The sequence below is a fragment of the Arachis hypogaea genome, chromosome 1 (genome assembly GCF_003086295.3).
Source record: "Arachis hypogaea cultivar Tifrunner chromosome 1, arahy.Tifrunner.gnm2.J5K5, whole genome shotgun sequence".
Taxonomy (NCBI): Eukaryota; Viridiplantae; Streptophyta; class Magnoliopsida; order Fabales; family Fabaceae; genus Arachis; species Arachis hypogaea.
Window position 1 is genome coordinate 17917003 of NC_092036.1, and position 23952 is coordinate 17940954.

The 23952-nt window shown below is 29.9% G+C and overlaps 2 protein-coding genes across 2 annotated transcripts; both read left to right on the forward strand.

Moving 5' to 3' along the window:
• Window positions 1-348: 348 nt before the first annotated feature.
• On the forward strand, window positions 349-1773 carry LOC112799785 (UDP-glycosyltransferase 84B2). The gene has a single exon (XM_025841810.2). The coding sequence runs from the start codon at window positions 349-351 to the stop codon at window positions 1771-1773; it is 1425 nt and encodes a 474-aa protein (XP_025697595.1).
• An 8030-nt stretch (window positions 1774-9803) lies between these two features.
• On the forward strand, window positions 9804-11192 carry LOC112700639 (UDP-glycosyltransferase 84B2-like). The gene has a single exon (XM_025751792.1). It carries the CDS (start codon window positions 9804-9806, stop codon window positions 11190-11192), a length of 1389 nt encoding a protein of 462 aa, XP_025607577.1.
• Window positions 11193-23952: the final 12760 nt, after the last annotated feature.

Genomic DNA, 23952 nt, shown 5'->3' on the forward strand with positions numbered 1-23952 from the left:
TAATCATACCACTTTATTATTAAATTCAAATGTTTTTTTTTTCCCCATACTCTTACATTAGATAGCATTGACGTGAACTTCGAAGAAAAAAATGAAGAGGTCACTAAGCCACTAACGTATGCTATGATGCAAATTGATTAGCAAGAAAAAGGCCACTACGTATGCCATGATGAAAATTAATTATTTAACAACCAGAATCATTTCATATATATATGCACCGTACTTATCTCCTAATTCGTCAGTCATATCATCTTGTCCTTAATTTGATAATTTCCATACTCTTAAATCTAGTTAGTCTTCAACCACAACACACATTTTGTGACTTTCGTGACACGGAGGAGAAAAAGAATGTCTTCATCTAAAGAAGTTATCAATGTCTTAATGGTGTCACCAACTCTTCAAGGCCACCTGAACCCAACTCTCAATTTTGCGAAACGCCTTGCATCAAAGGGTGTCCACGTCACATTAGCAATACCCGAAGAACTACGTCAGCGTTTCCAAAACCTCCACAACCAAGAAACCAATAATTTCCACCACCATAGCGACAAGCCATCAAAGATCCAACTAGCGTACTTCTCTGATGGCCTTAGCGTTGACCATGATCGCAGCAACGATCCCGCGGCTTTCTTCGCTTCCTTCGAAACCAAAGGTGCGGAGAATCTTTCAAACCTCATCACTCACCTAAAGGAGCACGATCGAAGCTTCTCGTGCTTCATCGCAAATCCTTTCATGCCGTGGTCAGTGGATGTTGCCGTTTCTCATGGAATTCCTTGTGCCATGTTTTGGCCCCAAGCTTCGGCTCTTTTTTCCATTTACTGTCGCTATGTATGCAAAACGAACTGTTTTCCTGACATGGAGAATCCAAATGAGACCCTTCAGTTACCATCACTGCCAACGTTACAGGTTCGAGAACTTCCCAGCTTTTTGCTCCCCTCTTGCCCTCCCTACCACAAGAAAATGGTTACGGATTTTGAGCCAATCTTGGACAAAGTGAAATGGATTTTAGGAGCTTCCGTTTACGAGTTTGAAGAGGAGATAGTGAACTCCATGGCTTCACTGAGACCTATTCTCACCATTGGACCCCTTGTGTCACCATATTTGTTAGGACAAAAAGAGAGTGAAGATTTTGATGATCTTAGTGTAAATTTGTGGAGGCCAGAAGATTCTTGTCTACAATGGCTTAACGATAAGGCAACTAGTTCGGTTATCTACGTGGCATTTGGTAGTTTAATGGAACTTTCACAGAAGCAAATGGATAACATCGCAATTGCTTTGAAGAATACAAAGAAACCGTTTCTCTGGGTGATTAGGCCACAGAAGGGTGGTGCTGAATTGCCACAAGAGTTCTTGGAAGAAACCAAAGAAAAGGGATTAGTGGTGACGTGGTGCCCTCAGGCAAATGTGCTAATGCATCCTGCAGTGGCTTGCTTTGTAAGCCACTGCGGGTGGAACTCGACCCTGGAAGCTGTGACGGCCGGCGTACCGATCGTTGCCCTTCCCAACTGGTCAGATCAACCGACGAATGCTAAGCTTGTAGAAGATGTGTTTAAGACTGGGGTGAGGATGAGGATTGGGGAAGAAGAAGCTGGGGTTGCGAGCGCAGAAGAGGTTGAGAGGTGCATTACGGAAGTCATGGAGGGTCCCATGGCTGAAGAGATTAAGATGAGAGCAGTGGGGCTAAAAGAAGCTGCACGGAAAGCGATGCTGGATGGTGGTTCGTCAGATAGAAATATCATTCGGTTTGTCACCGAAATTTCTGGGAAATCCACTTAGAATAATCAAGTTTCATTTGGATAATACAGTCTTCGGTAAGGGGGAAGATATTGAGCAGAGAAAGAATTAATAGTATTAGATAGCAATAAAAAAAATAAAAGAGAATTAAGGAAGAATTAAAGAGGAGAGATAGGGGGAGAAAATAATTCTATTGATAGGATTTTAAAAAGAGAAGATATAAATTATTTAATTGTTATTATTACTTTATTTATAATAAATTTTACTCTTAGTAAAAAAAATTTAATTGAACTAAAGATTTATTTTTACTCTTTACATTTTTTATTCTAATAAATTAGTCATCGATATACTTTTTCGTCACATGCTTTATTTATTGTAATAATTTTTATTAACTTAGTCATAAAAAAATTTGTGCCTAGACAACTTTTAGGCTTACGCATAATATCATTCGTACATACTTTTTGTGTGTACTTGATACTTAATAAATTTTTGATATTGGGTTTTCAAATATTTTTGACAATACAAAAAAATAGATTTAAATTCTTTAAAGTTTGAATTTTATTTTAGAGAGTAAAATATGATTTCTTACTATTTATAGGTAGGATTAAGAGAAAATATGAGAGAAAAATTATTGAAAAATTACACTTTACCCTCTAAAATAAAAATTTAAAATTTAAAGGATCTAAATTCCAAAAAAATTGAAAAAAACAAAGAGATACACACTCTTTGTTCTCAACACTTAAAAAAAATTAGTGCTTTTAAGAGAAAGTCTAAGGAGTCAACAATTTTATTAAAATTTGGCCAGCACTTTACCATAAAAAAAATGAATAGCTCTACACCATTAGATTTTATCTCATACAATTTGGCCAGCACTTGCTAGTCCTCTAATACTCCCGTGCTTTTAATTAAAAAATTCTAAAGATAAAAGTAAAAATTTCTCTCTAAAATTTAGAAAAATTATAATTATTCACTTTTTTTTTTTAAATCTGATTTAATGTCATGAGGTGATCAACTTTTGTTATTCTAGTGCTACTATTACTCTTGGTTTACATCCTCTATCTTTTATTTTTCTTTTAGTTTTATGTAACGGATTGATTAAACATGGATCATTTGTTTAAGTTTATTGACTCAAAGTTTATATTTATGTTGAATCTTTGCTAATTTAATTTGTTGTTATCTTAGTTTTTGATTTAGTTGTTTTAATTTGAGCTGTTTATTGTTTTTTATGATGGGTTTACTCTGTGGACACCAAATTTTGTTGAATTGTACTTAGTAGTAGGAGCGAATTTTATAAACTTGTTATAAGGCTATGATCACGGACGCCTTGAGTTGCTAAATGATTTTAATGGATAATAATTAGGGGTTAAAATTGCTTTGTTCTTTATGACTTATCGAATTCTCTTAGTTAATTGGTTAAGTAAATTCACATTTTAGTTCTTGAAATTCACATGATTATTAATTTTTGTTTTTAAAATTTAAAATTTTTTATAATGGTCTCCTTAATTCAAGTCTATACACCAATTTAGTCCTTCGATCTTTTCTAGTGATGAATCAACAGAGTATTAAAATGGTAAAATTTTGTCCCTGTTGAACTTTCTAATGATTAAGTGACATGCCAACATTTAATTTTAGACCATTTGATCCGTAGAACCCTAACTTCCTCTTCCTCCTCCATGTTTGTGAATTTTAAAAGCCCTAGTTCGTCGGTTTCTATGACTTTAGGGGGCTATATTCTTGTCACTACGGCGGAGAAGGTCATCATTGTTGGAAAAGCATTTCTGCCCCCGTTGACTTGATAGATATTGCACTCGTCCAAACGCTTGCTCACGTGGCCACCGCCCTTGTCATGTGCTTCTCCGATCAACCCTTCTTCTTCCAGTGCAAGAATTCCGAGTCCCTCATCCGAAAAGCCGAAATCTTTTAGCTGTTTCTGAAGTACCTTGGTGATTCTTTAGGCGTGTGTCTATCACTTACTGTCGTGCCCTGCCTCAAAGAGTTGTACTTGATTCTCTATCGGTCCAAATATTTTGATTATTATGCTCAATTGTGTAAGTTGTTATTTTTGCTTCAAAATCATTTGATTTATGGCCATTTCTATAATTTGAACCAAAAAATTTCAGCCTTTTTGGATGTCTTTCCAATTGAGGATATTGGGTTGAATAAGGATGTTAGGAAACATGTTGAGCTCTTGCCCAAGCAATCAAAGAAGGCCACTAGGTTGTTTATAGACAATAATAATGATGCGTTTAGAATAAGATTTTTCGCTTTTTTGGTGAATTTAAGAGTGAAGAGATTCTTGATTCTGCTGAATAATTGAGGAATTTCTATGTTGATAAGTTTAGGATTTTGGATGCTAGGAGTTGTAGAAGTAAAATTGAGGATTTAGAAGAGCAGATTGTTAATCATGAAGTATAAAAAATAGGGTTCTAAGGACAAGGAAGTAGAAAAGAAAAGTGAGAGGAGAAAGACAATGCAGATAGTAGAAGGAAGAAGAAGAAGAATACAATCAAAGAAGGTCACTAGTTTGTTTATAGACAAGAATGATGATGCGCTTCAGATAAGATTTTTTGCTTTTTTAATAAATTTGAGAGTGGGAAGATTCTAGATTCTGCTAGATTGAGGAAGAAAAAGAAGAAGAAGTCAGAATTTTAAGAATCAAATAGGATCTAAAATTAAATGTTGCCATATTACCTAATTGTTGGAACTTTCAGCATGACAAGATTTTATCATCTTAGCATTCTATTTGTTGATTAATCACCGAAAAAAGTCGATGGACCAAATAAATGTCGAGACCTAAATCGGAGACTACTATAAAGAATTTTAAATTTCAAAAATTAAAATGAATAATTATATGAATCTTGGGACTAAAATGAGAATTTATTTTTAATTGGTTAAAATTTTTTGAATTGGAATAATTAATTTTAATTAATTTTTTCGTATTGAAGGTTGACTAGTTAAAATATTCTTTATCACATTATTTTAGATTAGACAGGGATAACAACACTGAGAATTAACACTAATCGAAATCTTTTATTAATTGATCAATCGCTTTTACTAGTTATTTTATTTCGCTTAGTTTACTTGTTACCTCTAATTTCCTCCGTTCCTATTTTATTTTATTTATAGTTTTACTTTTAGTTGTTTACCATAAATCTCCCAATTCCCATAGTCAATAACAATGTGCAAAGACGACTCAGGAATAAAACTCTCACTTGGTTTTGAATTTAGTGACAATATTTTAAATTTGATCGATGAAATTTCAGTTTTGGAATACTACTATAATAAGACAAAGAATTTTTCAATAATCCTATTTTCTCCCAAGCTGATTTTACACCCATCAAGTAGTTTAAATAAATGGCTAGACAAATTTAATAGTTATATTATTAATAATTTAAAGAGAGAGTACAAAGATATTTTAGAATTTGATTTTTTTTTTTACTTAATTACAATGAGCTTTATGATAGTCTTTTTATAGTTTCTCAAGATAGTATATCATAATTTTTAGATAATTCTTCGTAAATATTATCTTAAATATTTTTGTGGATTAATGTTTAAATTAAAGATTATTCATTTTTTAAATGAGTTTTTTAAAGATTAAATTAGTAATATTAGATTATTAGACTCTAAAAAATATAGTCGTAAGTTAATTAAATTGGTCTTTATGTTAGTTAAATTATTCTGTATCACGTCAAGTGATATGTGACATGATAATACGGCAGGTTAAATATCACGTGTCATAAAATAATTGATTGATGTGTTAATAACATGTAATATGTCACTTATAATCTGACATGCGATAAACTTAAATGGAGTTAGATAAACTTAAATGGAGTTAAATTAGTTTCCAAAAATAGGGATGGCAACACTACCCGAATCCGCGGGTACGCACCCTGCCCCTACTCACTCCGCACCGAGGCGGGTTCTTGGGTGGGGTAGGGTGAGTCGGATTTAGGTAATATTTGCGATATATATATATATATATATATATATTAATAAAATAATCAACAATATTGTATCATATTTAAATTTTTACTTTAATTTATGTTATGTATATCATTATGGTTATATAAATTTTAAAATTTAATTTTATTTATTGGATTTTAACAATTATAGGAGTGAGATGGGTACCCGCAAGCAGGGACGAATTTACATGGTAGCTTGTGGGGGCAAGTGTCCCCATTGAGTTTTATAAAATTCTTAAGTAGTATATAGTATTAAATTTCATTTGCCCCACTATATAAATAATTTTGACCCCACTCTTCACAATTTAATGTTGTTGAAAGATATTTAATTAAATTTAATTTTATAAATATATAAAATTTAATTTTAACTACTTAATAAAAGAGTAATTAAATAAATAACAATAAAAAATAAGAAGTCAAAATAAATAATCCTAACCTTAATTATTCTCAAAATCAACTTTTTTGTTACTATATTCTTTTACTTTCTTCCAGTTTTGTATTTTTCTATTTTCTCTATTTTATTTTTTAATTTCTTTTGATTTAATTAAAAATTTGTTTTTATCTTTTTATAATTTTTCTTTTATTAAATTATATTACATTTATTTTATAATTATACTCTTGTGTAATATTTTTATTTTTTGATTAATGGTTATTGTATAATAAAATTTTATTAGTATATTTTTCTATGATTGATTTGTTGAGTTTTTATATTCATATTATATTTTTAAATTTTTTTGTGAAATTATAAAAATTAGGGTAAATTATTTTTTTCCCTAATATTTAGGTTTTTTTAAATATTTCTAATGTTTAATTTTATTTAATTTTTTTCTAACATTTTTTATTTATTCAATTTTATTCTTACACGTTTTTAATTTGTATCAAAACTATCCCTACAAGCTTTTAATTTATTCCTAACATTTTATATAAGTTGATATTTAGGGATAATTTTGACATAAATTGAAAATATTAGAGACAAAATTGAATGCAACTAAATGTTAGGTGTATTTTAAAAAAAAATTGCAAATATTAAGAACAAAAAATATCTTTTATCCTAAAAATTATTATTTTTATTGTGTATGATTTGCCCCCACCAGTAAAATTTTTTGGATCCGTCACTGCCCGCAAAGACGGATTTGGGTTCAATTTTTTACTACCGCAGATATGAGCGGAGCGGGATATATGCGGGTTATTGTATGGTAGAACGGGTCGGATAGAGCAAAAACCCACCCCTACCCGTTCCGTTGCCACCCCTACCCAAAAGTACATATGAATTATTTTCATCTCTGAAATTTTAAAAATTAATCAAACTAGTTCTTATATAAATTTATCTTATTTTCTTCATATTCTTAAATTTTTAATATTTCTTGATCTGACTAATTTTAATATCACTTTTTACACCTTAACAAGTAAAATTCTCTTCATATAAAATAATAGAAATAATTAAATTATTACAAAAATTATTTTTTCATTCTACTTATTTTTATATTTTATATTTTTTGCATTAAAAATTTTTTATTTAATTAATTTTATCAAATAATTATTAATTATATAGTAATAATTTATTTTTTTATCTCACTAAATAAATATAATAATAATTATTTTAAAATTCTACTCTTTTAGAAGTTTTTTATTTGAATTATAAAAATATTTTTAGATTAAATTTAAAGAGTTTAACAAACACCATAATATATAGAAGTGCATATTGTTGCTTTATAATTGATTTGACTTATTACAAAATCTTTCAAGGTTTATCAGGACTAATTTAATTTTTTAAAAACCAATTTAAAGAAAAATTATCTTTCATAGATAAATTTAAATATTAATTGATAATTTTATATACTATCTTTGATATTTTTAGTATTTAATTTATTTAGTTATTTTCTAAATTTTTCGATCGTAATATATAGATATGTTTTTGTATAAAATAAGATCATGAAAATTCTAAATATTCCTACAAATGTATAGTATAAATAATACACTTAACGGTTTAGTTACTAGTCTTCATGGCTCTAATTGTAAAAAAAATAAATAAATAAAAAATAAAAAATAAAAATAGAATATTAAGATATCTGAAGTTAAAAAAATAGTTTAAAAAATTTGAATAATATTTTAAAATTTATATAATCTAATCGATCAAAATTTATTTTCTATAAATATAATATAAATATGATTTTTTCTAATAGAATTTTCCAAAATAGGGATTTCGAGTAGTGTATTCTTTAATCAATTGAAATAGTATTTCAGTACAAATACGTAAACAAGTCTATATACATATTTTTCTATAGCCTTTCGAGAATTTCATTTGTACAGAAGGATTCCTTTCCTCACGCGAAAGGAAAGGTCCTCAACTCCATTTGTTAGAACAGCTTCTATTGAGTCTCTACACCTAAAATTATTATGGATTAAATTATAGGAAATTTTTTAAATAAAAAATGAATATTTGTGAACACTGTGGATATCATTTGAAAATGAACAGTTCAGATAGAATCGAACTTTCGATTGATCCAGGTACTTGGAATCCTATGGATGAAGACATGGTCTCTATGGATCCCATTGAATTTCATTCAAAAGAGGAATCCGAATCCTATAAGAATCGTATGGACTCTTATCAAAGAAAGACATGATTAACTGAGGCTGTTCAAACAGGCACAGGTCAACTAAACGGAATTCCTGTAACAATTGGGATCATGGATTTTCAGTTTATGGGGGGTAGTATGGGATCTATAGTAGGCAAGAAAATAACCCGTTTGGTCGAACATGCTGGCAATCAACTTTTACCTCTTATTCTAGTATGTGCGTTCAGAGGAGCACGTATGCAAGAAGGAAGTCTGAACTTGATGCAAATGGCTAAAATATCTTCTGCTTTATATGAATATCAAAAAAATAAAAGGTTATTCTATGTATCCATCCTTACATCTCCTATTACTGGTGGGGTTTTAAATTTTTTTATTTGAAAAAAGAAAAAAATCTTTTAAGTTCTGCTAAATTTTTCACAAGGAAAGAAAGCATAGAGCTGAAACACCTAAAATTTTTCACAATTAAAAATAATTATTTATTTTTGTTTTCTTTAGTCATACTAATTTGTTAAATTCAGTTTTTTTTCGATCACCCAAAAAAAATAAAAAAATAAAGAAAAAGAATAATAGAGACACTGAGGCATGCTGCGATGTAAATTGATATATATATATATATATATATATATATATATATATATATATATATATATATATATATATATATATATATATATATATATATATATATATATAATTTGGTGAAAATTTAAATACAGTCAATTCCACGTAAAATTGATAATTGTGAGTCGTTAAATAAAAATTTAGTCAAATTAATCATATTATTTAACTACTCTCAATTATCAATTTCACGTGAAATTGACTATAACTGAATTTTCACCATAAATTTTTTTATAATTAAAAATAATTATTTATTTTCCTTTTCTTTAGTCATACTAATTGATCATTAAATTCAATTTTTCTCAGTCACAAAAAAAATTCAGTTTTCTTCCATACACCTATACTAGCATTGACCGGTATGCTCCAAGAAAAAAAAATAAAGAAAAAGAATAATAGACACTGACGCATGCTGTGATGTAAATTGATATATATTAGGACTAACATTTTTGTTGAAATTTGACTAATATTTAATTATTAAAAAAATTATTAATCATCATTAAATGTTATCTCATATCATTAAAAATATTGATAATGATTAGTTGATAGCTAAACAAATAAACTTTATAAATTTTGTTGACCTCTAACATTTTTCTATATATAATTTGATATAAAATTAAGTAAAATCAATTTTATATAAAATTAGTAATTGAAAATTATTAGATAAAATTTTAGTCAAATTAATCATATTATTTAACTACTATTAATTATCAACTTTACCATCAATTTAAGTGTACCTAAAATTTCACCATTTATGTATAAATTCACCGCAATTATATCTACTAAGTCCTGCGTCAATCATATCATCTTGCCCTTAATTTTAGTACTCTTCCTTCGCCAATCCTATCTTCTATTCTTATCCTTAATTTCCATACTCTTAAATGTAATTAGTCAGAAAAAAATGTCTTCATCTAAAAAAATGATCAATGTCTTAATGGTGTCACCAACTCTTCAAGGCCACCTGAACCCAACTCTCAATTTTGCAAAACGCCTTGCATCAAAGGGTGTCCACGTCACCTTAGCAATACCCGAAGAAACACCTCACCGTTTCCAAGAAACCAATTCCCATCACCACAACAACAACCCATCAAAGATCCAGCTAGAGTACTTCTCCGATGGCCTTAGCATCGACCATGATCGCAGCAAAGACCCCGCGACCTTCATTGCTTCCTTGGAAACCAAAGGTGCGGAGAATCTTTCGAACCTCATGACCCATCTAAAGAAAAACGATCGAAGCTTCTCGTGCTTGATCACAAGTCTTTTTATGCCGTGGTCAGTGGATGTTGCCGTTTCTCATGGAATTCCTTGCGCTGTGCTTTGGCCCCAAGCTTCTGCTCTTTTTTCCATTTACTATCGCTATGTATGCAACGCGAACCATTTTCCCAACATGGAGAATCCAAATGAGACCCTTCAGTTACCCTCACTGCCGATGCTAAGGGTCCGAGAACTTCCTAGTATTTTACTTCCTTCTTGCCCTCCCTACCTCAAGAAATTGCTGATGGATTTTAAACCAATCTTGGACAAAGTGAAATGGATTCTAGGATCTTCCGTTTACGAGTTTGAAGAGGAGATACTGAACTCCATGGCTTCTCTGAGACCTATTCTCACCATTGGACCCCTTGTGTCACCTTATTTGTTAGGACAAAAAGAGAGTGAAGATTCTGATGATCTTACTGCAAATTTGTTGAGACCAGAAGATTCTTGTCTACAATGGCTTAATGATAAGGCAACTAGTTCGGTTATCTACGTGGCATTTGGTAGTTTAATGGAGTTTTCACAGAAGCAAATGGATAACATCGCAACTGCTTTGAAGAACACAAAGAAACCATTTCTCTGGGTGATTACGCCACAAAAGGGTGGTGCTGAATTGCCGCAAGGGTTCTTGGAAGAAATCAAAGAAAGAGGGTTAGTGGTGACATGGTGCCCTCAGGCGAAGGTGCTAATGCACCCTGCGGTGGCTTGCTTTGTAAGCCACTGCGGGTGGAACTCAACCCTGGAAGCGGTAACGGCCGGCATACCGATCGTTGCCCTTCCAAACTGGTTGGATCAACCGACGAATGCTAAGCTTGTAGAAGATGTGTTTAAGACTGGGGTGAGGATGAGGCTTGGGGAAGAAGAAGATGGGGTTGCGAGCGCAGAAGAGGTTGAGAGGTCCATTACGGAAGTCATGGAGGGTCCCATGGCTGAAGAAATTAAGATGAGAGCAGTGGGGCTAAAAGAAGCTGCACGGAAAGCGATGGTGGATGGTGGTTCGTCGGATAGAAATATCAATCGGTTTGTCACCGAAATTTCTGGGAAATTCACTTAGAATAGTCAAGTTGCATTTGAAAAATACAGTCTTCTATCCTAATAAATTAGTCCTTATATACTTTTCAATCCCATGCTTCATCACGTTTCTTGTAATAGTTTGGCCACATAGTGATAGAAAGTTTTGTGCATAGGAAACTGCATGCGTAAGTACTTTTTGTGTGTGTACACATCAGGAGTATCATGTGACTAATTTTTTTTTTTTGGGTATTACCATGTGACTGACTTATTAAAGCATGTAGATACGTCTATAAGATTTTTTTTTAAATAAAAAAATTTGAATTTTATCTTATCCTCAAATTTTATTTTTTAGAATTCTATATAAAATTAGAGTCTGAAAAAAAATCAAGTTATCATAAATTAATGTTACTTTTCTATTTCAATGGTCAAATACTAAATCGTTTATTATTGACTTTATCTGTAATTTTGTTTAATCTAATAAAAAATCATCCCATAAAAATCTCAGTATTTTTTTTAATATTAACTTTGTCCATCAAAAACCGAAATTCTTTGTGGTATTTTTTATTGATTGTGAACCTTATTTCAACACACAAAATTTTAAAAAAAATTATTATGGTATAATAATAGCACAAACCAATTTCTCATGATGTATGATAATAGTACAAACCGATTCTTAAAGATTTTTCATCTTCTTCTAACTGTAAATTGATCTTTGTCCGTACCTTCTTCTATATTTTTCTAACTCATTCCACTATAGATGAACATCGTCAAAAAATTTGACTACTACCAATCGAACCTTCTTTCATCTTAAAGGATGCAACATGTAAAAATTGACTCTACATTTTTTTTTCATTCGAAACAAGTTTCAGCATCAACTTTTCTTTTAAAAGCTGGAATTTGAATCTTGAAAACCTTTCTCGCATATGAGATTCCTTCATCATCACTAGCACAATCCTCAAGTCTCATTGATTTTGATTTTGAAAAAAAATAATAAGACCTCACACTCTTCTCGTGTGTATTAATCGAATTAGGACACTCGTGTTTATACTCAATTTGTGATTTTTACCCTCTTTTGCACTCAACACTCTTGCGTTTTTCCATTCTTGGATAGCTTTAACAAGTTGCACATCAGAAAATAAGAAATTAAAATACCAAACTAAGATAATTTGAATAGAATAATTCTCCACATCTAGCTAGCAATTTTACATTCAAGTTCATCCAAGTGATTTGAGTTACGCATTCTTTTTCCCGTTTTCTTCCCCTTTCCTCCCTTGCACTTCTTCTTCTCCGCCTTTTTTATTATTTTTCAATTTTGTTATGGGGTAAGTACTTTTTTCGTCCTTAAGATTTAGGGTAAAAATCAAAATCGTCCTCGATCTTTTTTTTCCTATTAAAATCATCCTTAGCATTCAAAAACGCTTTAAAATTATCTTTTTGCTCTAAAAAAACAAATTTAACCTTATAAAAAATAAATTATAAAATAAAAAATTAAACTCCACCAGCTGTGCAGTGGCTTCAGTATCCCTGTCTCTCCATCTTCCTCCCAACTCATTTCTTCTTCCTCATTTCTTCTTCCAATTAAAGATTCAAACTTTGTTCTCTTCCCATTTTCCAACAATCTAAAAAGCTCAAAGTCCCAATCCAAGCTTCTTTTCTCACCCACCTTTCTCTCTCTACACCAATCCCACTTTCTCTCTCCTCAAACTTCATTAACAACAAGCTTTCATTTAAGTTAACAATTTCTCACAATCCACTCCAATACCCTTTTCCGCTTCTCCCCCACTGCTGACCTCTTAGGCGCCACCGCACTCCTGCACACCGTCGTTGTGTGGTCCCGCAACGACCTACGCGTTCACTGTCAATCATACATATTTACTATTTCGACTCTTTGGATTACGGCAAATCTTCTTCAGGGTTCGATAAGACCAGTCCTTTTCACACCAATTTCTTGATCCAATTGATTTTGAATCTCAGGAAGAATCTTTAAGAGCATGGGTCAGATCTCGTTGTCAGAATTAAAAAATCAGAAACAGTTTTAGTTGAGCTTGTTAAAGCCGTTGGTTTTATATCAAAAAATTGTTGTTGAATAAGCTAATTATTGTTGTTGTTTCTTTTCTGTCTTCTCTTCTATTGTTGTTATTGATAATGTTGGTGGATTATGAGAAAGAGCCTGTGGGTTGCATCGTTGTGGTAAGAGAATGACAGTGGAATGAAGGTAGAGGTGTAGGTGACTGAGGGCATATAGTGGTGGGTGGGTGAGGTTCAGAGATTCACTGGTGAGTAAGGTTGAATGGTGGTAGATGATAATGAAGATGAAGAAATGAAGATAAAGGGGAGGTGAGGGACAATGACGATAGAAATTGGGAACTGATGAGTGATGATGATGGGTGAATTTTTATTTTATAATTTATTTTTTACAAGGGTAAATTTGTCTTTTTAGAGCGAAAAGGATAATTTTAAAGCGTTTTTGAATGTTAAGGATGATTTTAATAAGAAAAAAAAGTGGGGGGACGATTTTGATTTTGACCCTAAATATTAGGGACGAAAAAAGTACTTACCCCTTTCGTTACTGTCATCACTAACAACACCTCTTCCTCCTCCTCCTCCTTCTATTGGAATTTCGGCTTCTCCTTTCTTTTCATCATCATCATCATCATCATCATCATCATCATCATTGGCTTCTTCTAATACGTATCGTTGTTATCGTTATCATCGAATTCAAATTTATATAATGGACAATTTTTGGTTCATTTGGTATTATACAATGGTTTCGTTTTGAGCTAATTTTTGGTTCATTCAAGACGCAAGTATTTCTGAATTCGAATTTATATAATGGACACTTTTCGATTCATTTGTTATTATACAATGGTTTCGTTTTTATAATATTTTCGGTTCATTCGAGAAGCAGGTGTTTCTGAATTCGAATTTATATAATGAACCATTTTTTGTTCATTTGGTATTATACAATAGTTTCATTTTGATAATATTTTTGATTCATCTGATTACCACAGAGAATTAGAATCAATAAGATGTTAGCAAAATGTTGGTATTATTGGTGATAACGATAATGATGATAGAAGAGAAAGAAGAAAAGGAAAGAGGAGATCAAAGAAATTCAAATAAAAAAGAAACATGAGGAGGAGAAGGAAGAGGAGGAGATGGATGTGATGGTATGGTGGTGGTGACGATGACGATAATGAAAAAGCAGATGAAGAAAAAGGAGAAGGAGAAGAAGAAGAAGCAAGAGGAGGAGGAAGAGGAGGAAAAAGAAGAAGAAGACAAAGCTCCGCAGCGTAAACTAAATAACTTGGATGAACTTGGATGTATAGCGGGACTCATTTGAATAATAAAGACTTTTAATTTGACAAGAAAACAACCAAAATATGTATATAGGAAAGAAAATAATGAATGACACTAAAGTGACAGAAACAAAAAAAAAATTGAATCCTAATTGGAACCCAAAGTAATTCAAAAAAGCTAAACAATTGAAAAATTTATGATTTTTTTTGTTGTAGAGGCTTGAAAAAGAAGATTGAAAATTGTATTTTATTTTTGCGACTTTTTTTTGCAGAGGTTGATTTTAAGATATAGTAATTGTAGAAACAAAAATTAAATAAGAATTTTGAATTTTTTTTAGACTCTAAAGTAAATTTGCAGAAATTAAAGAAAAAAATAAAGAGATTATACAAGAACTTTAGAACGTATAGATAAATAAGAATTTATCTATGACCTGTAACTGATACTAGGTGGCAAGAAAATTAGGAACGAAGAACGAAAGGATAAGAAAAGATACAGAAAAAATTGGAAGAAATAAGAAAAAGACGACATAGCAAAAACATAAAAAGATAGATAAAGATTTTTGTATTAGACCTCTAAGAAACTTATTCTTAGCAACATAGGTCACTGAAAATAATTTTTTTACTAGACTTTCAAAAAACTTGTCCTTGGCAACCTTGATTAGAAGGATCAAAATTGAAAGAACTAATACTAAAGAATTACTTTAGGTTGAATCTTTCAAATTTCTTAATGCAACAAGCGAAGCAAATCACTTATCTCACTTAATTTCATAATAAAAAATGTGCATATTAGCACCCATAAAATTTATTCATAAAAAATTTTGAAAATTGTCTCACAAAAAGTGTTTAAATAGACTCCTAACAGATTAGTCTAAAAGATACGATAAGATAATTTAATTTAAATCTCTTAAAGATAAGATAACTTAATTTAAATAATATTTGATCTTATTGGATTATATCTTATTGATTTAAATTTAAAATGCCTAAAAATACTACTAAGCAAATCAGAACTAAATCAAATATTCTAACAAACCTTAACAATAAAACAAACTAAAAATAGACCTAATAGATTCAAAAATAAATATTAAGTTTGTGTCTTTCATTGGATTTAAAAAATACATTGTTGGGATTCTTGCTGTCTTGACTTATCCCAATAGGCCTTATGAGTTGTCGCCATTTCATCACTGTTGTTTTTGAGACTAACTTTTGGTCTTCTTAATATCCAAGACCGGCATAGTATTCAACGATGATAAAATTATCATTCTGTCCTTTATTTCTAAAATGACAAAAATATCATCCTGAACACGTATCATATGGTTGACATTGCCATCGTCAACATGATCTTTTTGCATGGAGAATTGAATAAAATTGTGTACAGGAGACCTCTACCAGGATTAGCCATCACATCTTTTGATTTGGTTTGCAAATTTGATAAGTCTCTTTACGGACTCAATCAAACAAGAAGTAGGCAATGAAACCTCAAACTATGTTCAGTTCTTGTTGCCAACAATTACAAACAATCAAGGAATGACTATTCTTTATTTACCTCTTTCACGGTCATACTAGCCTATGTTGATGATTTGGTATTAGATAGAAATGACCTTGCTAAAATTCAATCCATCAAAGCTATTCTCGATGATCAATTCAAATCAAGAAGCTTGTCAATCTCAAATATTTTCTTAGATTCAAAGTTGCAAGAACCAAAGCTAGAATAATTCTTTGGCAGCGCAAATATGCCTTGGATTTAGTGGAGGAGTTTATTGGAGGAGTGTGGACTTTTAGGTGCCAAACCAGCCTCAATTCCTATGGAATACTTATTGAAGCTCTCCAAAGAATCTAGCTCCCCCTTCACTTATGTTCAGAGATATTGTTGATTGATTGGCTATTTAGTTTTTCTCACTAATACACAACCAGACATTAGCTTTTTATTTGGAAAACTCAGTGAATTCTTAGGAAAACCATATGATATTCATTTACAGGCTGCATTTCGTGTTCTATTTTTCGCAGCTAATTCTGAACTTAGACTCTCTGACTTTTCTGATTCTGATTGGGCAGTGTCTCAATACTCATCGCTCTATCACATGTTTTTATTTCTTTCTTGGAAAAGCAAGAAACAGTTCACTGTTTTTAGATTATCTTCTGAGGCAGAATACTCGTAGACTTTCTTACCAATTTCTCTTTACTATGACAGCTAATCTGCCAGGCATATCACAACTAATCCGGTCTTCCATAAGTACACCAAACACATTGACATAAATTGTCATATACAAGGTCCTTAGTGGAATGCTTCATCATTTTCCAATTCATACATCTGATCAAGTTGCGAATTTGTTCACTAAAACCCTATCTCCAGTTCTCTTTTTTTCATGTGTTTCCAAGCTTGGTATGTTTGATTTTTATCAATCAAGTACTACCAGATTGAGGGGCATATTACCTGATTTTTATGAGCTAAAATTTAGAAGATAGTTAGTCATTAGTAAAGTATTATTAGATGATTAATAGGTAGTTAGTTAAACTATTTCTTGTAATGAGTCTGTTAACTATAAGCTGATATAATTAGAAAGGGCTGCTAACTGTTTTAGTTATCTTGCTATTTAACACTTTTAATTACTCTAATTACACTTTTTCTCTCTGTGCTCACTGCAAAATTTTTTCTCCTTCCTTTTTGGCTTCTCTGCATCTTTCACAAGTCAAATTGTACTATTTTTTATAATTTTTGTTAATAATTATTTTGTTTAATTCAGATTTATTATGTAAAAAGTTTTCATTTTTTATTTCTACTTGCTTAACATATTTACATGACATTCATTAAAATACTATACAAAAAATATTATTATGTTGAACATTAGTGATGTGAAATTTAAAATCCTAACTCCATTTAATAGCTATTCTTGAGATTTTTTTATTCAATTTGTTGTGTTATCATAATTTTTTGTATTCATATGAAAATATACTTTATATATATGTTTCATGAGAAAATATATCAAAAATAAGAAGACTTAAACTTGCAACTTTTAAATAAATATGGAGAGACTATATCATTTGAGCTATAATTTGTTGATGTTTCATTAGAAAAGATAAAGAACGAAAACAAAAAAATTCCATGCAATTAATGTTGCCAAAGTAAAAGTATAAGACCAATATATTATGTATGAATAAAAGCGGAGTAGGTAATGATAATGTCGTTAACAAACTTAGACGATAAAAAAGAATAAATAATTATTTTTAATAAAAAAGATTTAAATATTAATAAATTTATTTATAAAAGATAAAATTAATAATATATTCTTAAAAAATAAATTCTAACTAATTAAATTAATCAAAACCTAAAAATCTATTCAGAATTTTTAAATTACTCTTTTTAATATTTCACATTTTCACCATCACCCCTATATAATTTTACAACCTTTTTCCTTTCTTTTCTACCGCTTCCATACACTCATTCCTGACACCGACACTAAATACAGAGCCACCACTATTATACATTCTCAAGGCTAAATTTTTTGTTGTACCAGTTATTCTAGAGACAAGGCTTATTAACAATAAAACAATAATGTTATAATATATATTAAAATATATAATATATAGTGAAAATAAATTAATAAATAATACAATATTTATAAAAAATATATTGTAATTTATTTATAATGTACAAAAATATTTTTACAGTAAAATTATACGTGTGAAAATATTAATAGCTTTTCAATTGATATTGCATTTGGAACAAAATTAATAAAATAATAATATTAATAACCTTGAATAACATTATAATAGGAAGGATATTTTAGAACAAGTAAACAAAAGGTTACCATATTAATTAAAATAGAATGTAACATTAGACTAAATAGTGTGTGAGTAAATTCTCTCGTTATATTTGTCACAAAAAATTCCTCTATTTATTATAGCTGAATCATCACAATTACTAATTCATAGAAGAATTTTGTTAGATAACCAATAAAAAATGCAGTCAATTGTAAGTAATTAGCAATTTTTTCTTTTTGAATATTTTTTTGAAGAGAATATAAATTTAAATTATTATAAAAAATATTTAAAACTAATAAAAAATATAAAATCTAAAAAAATATAAAATCTAAAAAAATATACAATATCAAATAATAATAAACATCTAAAATTATTGTCAAATCATTAAAGATTCATTTTAACAATTTTAAAATTATTTTAAAAATTTCAAAAATCATTTTAAAAATTTTTAATAAAAAAAACATTTGAAACGTAACAAAAAAAACATCCAAATCTTTTGGAGAGAATATGAATTCAAATTATCTTGAGAAATATTTAAAATCTAATAAAAAAATTAAAATAAATCAAATAATAACAAACATCTGCAATTATTGTAAAATTAATTTAAAAATTCTAAAACTATTTTAAAAATCACTAATAAAAAGAAACATATGAAACGTAATAAAAAAACCTCCAAAACTTAACAAAAAAAAAATCCAATTGGTTGCACCACTAATTGGTCCCCTATAATTTTTCTTTCACTCTCACTCCATTCACAGTAAAAAAATCCACAAAAATCCTTATCCCTCTCTTTTACAACTGCACACCTTACCCCTCCCAACTAGAACTGCCTCATGTCACACCATTCTCGCGAATGAAGCGATGCCACCCCACAACTTCCTTCCGCCGCACGCTGGGCCCCCTCTCGAGTGCGAAGCGTCTTTTTCTCTTTAGATGTTTTTTTATGTTTTAGATATTTCTTTTTTTTATGCTTTAGATATTTTTTTATTTTTTTGATTTTTTTATTAGTTTTTGGATTTTTTTAATATTTTATTGAATGTCTTATTTTGTTAAGTTTTAAAATTTAAAAAAGATTGTGGATATCTCGTTTTTATTAGATTTTGGATTTTTTATTATATTTTAAATATTTTTTATTAGAAATTTTTAAAAATTATTTTAGAATTTTAAAAATAATTTTTAGCATTTTAAAAATAATTTTACAATGATCCTGGATGTTTGTTATTATTTGGTTTTATTTTTTTTAGATTTTAGATGTTTTTGTTTCGTCGTTAGGTTTTGGATGTTTTACTTTTTTAATGATTTGAATTTACGTTTTCTCCAAAGATTTTAGATATTTCTTTTTGTTATGTTTCAGAGAAGTTTTTTTTATTATGAGTTTTAAAATAATTTTGGATGTTTTTTATTGTTTGATTTTAAATATTTTTTATTATATTTTAAATTTTTTATTATTAAATTTTAAATATTTCTCATGATAATTTGAATTCACATTTTTTCCAAAAGTTTTGGATGTTTCTTTGTTACATTTTGGATGGTCTTTTATTAATTTTTTTTAAATAATTTTGGAATGGTTAAAATGAATTTTTGAAATTTTTAAATAAATCTTTAAAATGATTTTACAATAATTTTGCATGTTTGTTATTATTTAGTTTTAATTTTTTTATATTCTGAATTTTTTTATTAGGTTTTTATTTTTTTAAGATAATTCAAAATTTATACTTTGTCTAAAAAAATTTAAAAAAATTGCTAGTTAACTATAATTGATTACACCTCTTATTAGTTACCTAATGAAATTATGAGTGAAATTAGATTAATTCTTTGAATTTTTTATTTTTTAATAGAACTTTTTTTACTAATTAATTATATTTAGCTGCACCACTAGTTGGTCTCTATATATTATATTTTATAGAACTATTTCAAACCATTAGTTAAGAGACAACCACCTTTGATCTTTCCGACTTATTATAGAGATAAGAGAATCATAATGCTATTTAATTTGTAGCCTTCCTTCCACTCGACCAATGTATTTTATTTGTATTACTAACAATAATAAAATCAAATCAAAGCCAGACTGAGACACGACCAAAAAAAGGTTTTTCATTTCTTTTTTATGTGTGAATTATTTGACGAGACTTAAAAAGAAAATTATAAAAACCTTTTCTGACCACTGTTTTTACAAGAGGAAAACTATTGATTGGAGAAAGAAATACATATTCCTTTCGTTTCATTTCCTTTTAATTAAAGAAACCGATAGATTCTTTGAGCTACGGCCCTTTCATTTTTTTTTCATAAAAATAGTGGAAACCACCAATTGAGGATTCTAGTTATCTTGATTTTTGATGCACCATTCTGTCGTCCATCAATTGTGAAAAATAAAAAGTGAACAAGGAATAAAAATAAGGGTACAAATACATATACACCTTCCATCTTTCTGATCTCCATATATCTATTGACGCGCACACCGGTCAATTGTGCCACAATCAAAGCCTCTTAATACGAAATTAATTTTCTAACTTGTTTTTTACTTTATTTTACTTAACAAAAATATTATATACATACAAAAAAAACAACCACTATATTTTATGTTTAAATATAGATATTTGTTAAGTTTATTTTTAATGTATATTTTATATTTTAATATATATATTTTTATAAATAATTAATTTAGTGATAATTGTAGTACACTATAGAGAAGACACTTAGTACTATCAAATTTATCGGTAGATTTATCAAATAAATCCATGGATAATTAATTTACCATCAAAATACATTTAATGATATAAATAACGGTGAAAAATGTATACCAACAAATTTTGCATCAGATTTTGCAATTAATACGACGAAAATAAGCGGTTCATTACTATCAAATTTTTCCGATGATAATTTTGGTGCCATGTATATTTTGTGGCGCCCATTTACCGTCAGATTATTTCGTCGGTATGTAATTTTTTTTGCATAATTAGTACACAATTAGTAAATTATTTTTTTAAAATTTTTTAGTTCACAAATTCTAAATACCAAAAATTAACTAATGATTTTATTAAATATTAATGGTTTGAATATAATAAAAAGTTAAAAAAAGTAAAATACAATGAAATAGACATAAAATAAATTAAATCCCTAAGCCATACAAATTCCAGAAATCGTCGTCATTGTCTTCCCCCTGCTGAGGCGGTGAACTAGGTGCTGATGTCAGTGTCCACCAGCAGCGCCGCTACCTCCAGTGTGCATCTGCTTGTTGTACACCGCCATCTGGTCTTGCAAACTCTCTAGCCGCTCTAGCTTTTCCGTCAGCTCCGAGCTGATGGCAACGGTATCTCTCACGCATGTAGGAAACTCGTTGTACCTCTCCTTAGACTGTTGAGCTTGTTGATGAAGTTCCTGTATGAGCTTCTGCACCTCCTCCTTCAAATCAACTACTTTCGCGGGATTGGCAGGGTTGGTGACAGAAGTAGAGACAGATAAAGTTGCCAATGTGGAGGTGCGGAGGCTGCTGACGAAGAACGACGTAACTCGTAGACGTGATTTTTGTAGGGATCAGAGACGATCTCGTGTCAAACCCTATCAGGATCAACAACTGAAGCATCGAAGCTGAGGTCATCCCTATTAGGCTGAGATGCTCGGTCGCGGCCTCCAATCTCTACGTGTAGTCTTTCTGTGTAACACACATTGTGATTAGGATGATGGTTAATTGACTTTAAATTGAATACATAAATTTCAAACTTAGGATTAATTGAAACTCACATAGTGAGCCGCAAACCGCTCATCAACAAATCTCTTATTGTTGGCCTTTAACGTATGGGTATACTTAAAGGTCTTCACCAATGTCGCCTTACGCTATAACGACTTAGACTACATATATTGAAACCGGCTAATGAAATAAATCAAGTAACAATTAATTCAAGTAATAATTAACAAAGATTAGTAAATTACATACCAGCCTTCTCTTCGCCTTTATGAAAGTCGTCGACCTACTGGCATACTTCGACGACTTTGGCGAAGCCCTATTAATTCTGTTCGTTAGATGACAACGCTTGAACCCATCATCGTCTAATTCCCTTTTAATATATGGACGGAGCCAATCCGTGAGGTGGTCTTGCCCTTGACAAATGTTCTGCATCATCTGTTAAAGTCGCCTAGCTATCCTGTGGTCGTAGATTTACCTGATCAAGATATCATGTTTTCTATCCCATATAAAGTTCTCCTGCACAAAGTAATTCAACAACATTAGTTAGTCAAAATAAGATACAGTTAATTCAATAACATTGAGTTCTTATCGCCCACTTCAAAGATCATTGATCTTTGGTCTTAACAGGAATTTTTGTGTAGGTCAACTATGAGTTGTTGTACATAGACTTAATCACATGGGAGACATGCATTATTGTTTGGAAAGCCTATCAATAAAAAAATTTAAGATTAGCAAACACATAAAAAATGCATAAAACTTAACAAATTCAAAATAGATTGTAAATAAAAGACATTAAAATAGTACTCACGCCTGCATGCCATCAAGTCAAATTCTCATCCGTATGACAGACAGTGGTGGAGGGACATCCAGTTGGGACGCATTGGAGAAAGTACCATCGTGGTCTCTGTCAGTGGACCTGCCTGTGATGTCACAGGGGTCAATAGGGTAGTCGGGGTAGAGGGCGATGACAGGCACGGATCAAAAATATTATCATGGGAGGGCCAATAACATATATAATATTAAAAAATTTTGTAAAAAATTATATAATGTAAGATGTATGATATGTGTTTCAAATGTTCGTGATATGAAGAGTTCAAGTGTTATTTAGAAGATATTAGTTTATATTTTTAGAATGTTTTAATTTAATTTGATGTATTTTGATTTTTTATTTAATTATTAGATTGAGCCTTATGTTTGTGGGTTTAGGGTTTTTTATATTTTAACCTAATAAGAGGTTATAGATACCTCATAAACTAGGGTAGTCGGAATATAGAATGATTTAGGGGTTTGAAAACTCCTTTTTGGTTTTGTGATGAAACCATGATATGGACAATTGAGATTGAGGAGTCCCTCTCTTGTTGCATCGAGGGATTGAGTAGAAGGTTAAGGAGTCCATTCGATTCAATTCCCAAACTATGGCGTTGACAAGTTAGGTTGAGGAGTCCCTTTCTTGTTGCGTCAAGAAATTGGGTAGAAAGTAGAGTGATTCTTTTTGTACTCAATTTTAATCTATCTTTTTTGTTTCTATTTCTATTTCAATTTATCTTTTTTATTCATATTGAATCCTTATCTTCTTGTTTATCTTTAATTTCTTTATCATTTGGTACCAGAACTCAAGTATTAGATTAATTCTTATTAATCTATATTTGTTCTTCTTTTATCATAAAAAAGAGTCAAATATCTGTCGCGTCTTTCTTTAAGTTCTTGTGTTCTTGTTTCCGTTTGTGTTTCATTATTGTTGATTTTATTGTTTAGAAAAATAAAAAAGCATATAGTGCAAAAAAAAAAAAATACAAAAAAATTATTTTCTTTGTAATTATTGTTCTTTTTATATACTATTTTTTCATCTACAAGATTTGAGGATGAATCTTTTTTGAAGAGGAGGAGAATGATATGTACTTCAAATGTTCGTGATATGAAGAGTTCAAGTGTTATTTAGAAGATATTAGTTTATATTTTTAGAATATTTTAATTTAATTTGATGTATTTTGATTTTGTTTAATTATTAGATTGGGCCTTATTTTTGTGGGTTTAGGGTTTTTTATATTTTAACCTAA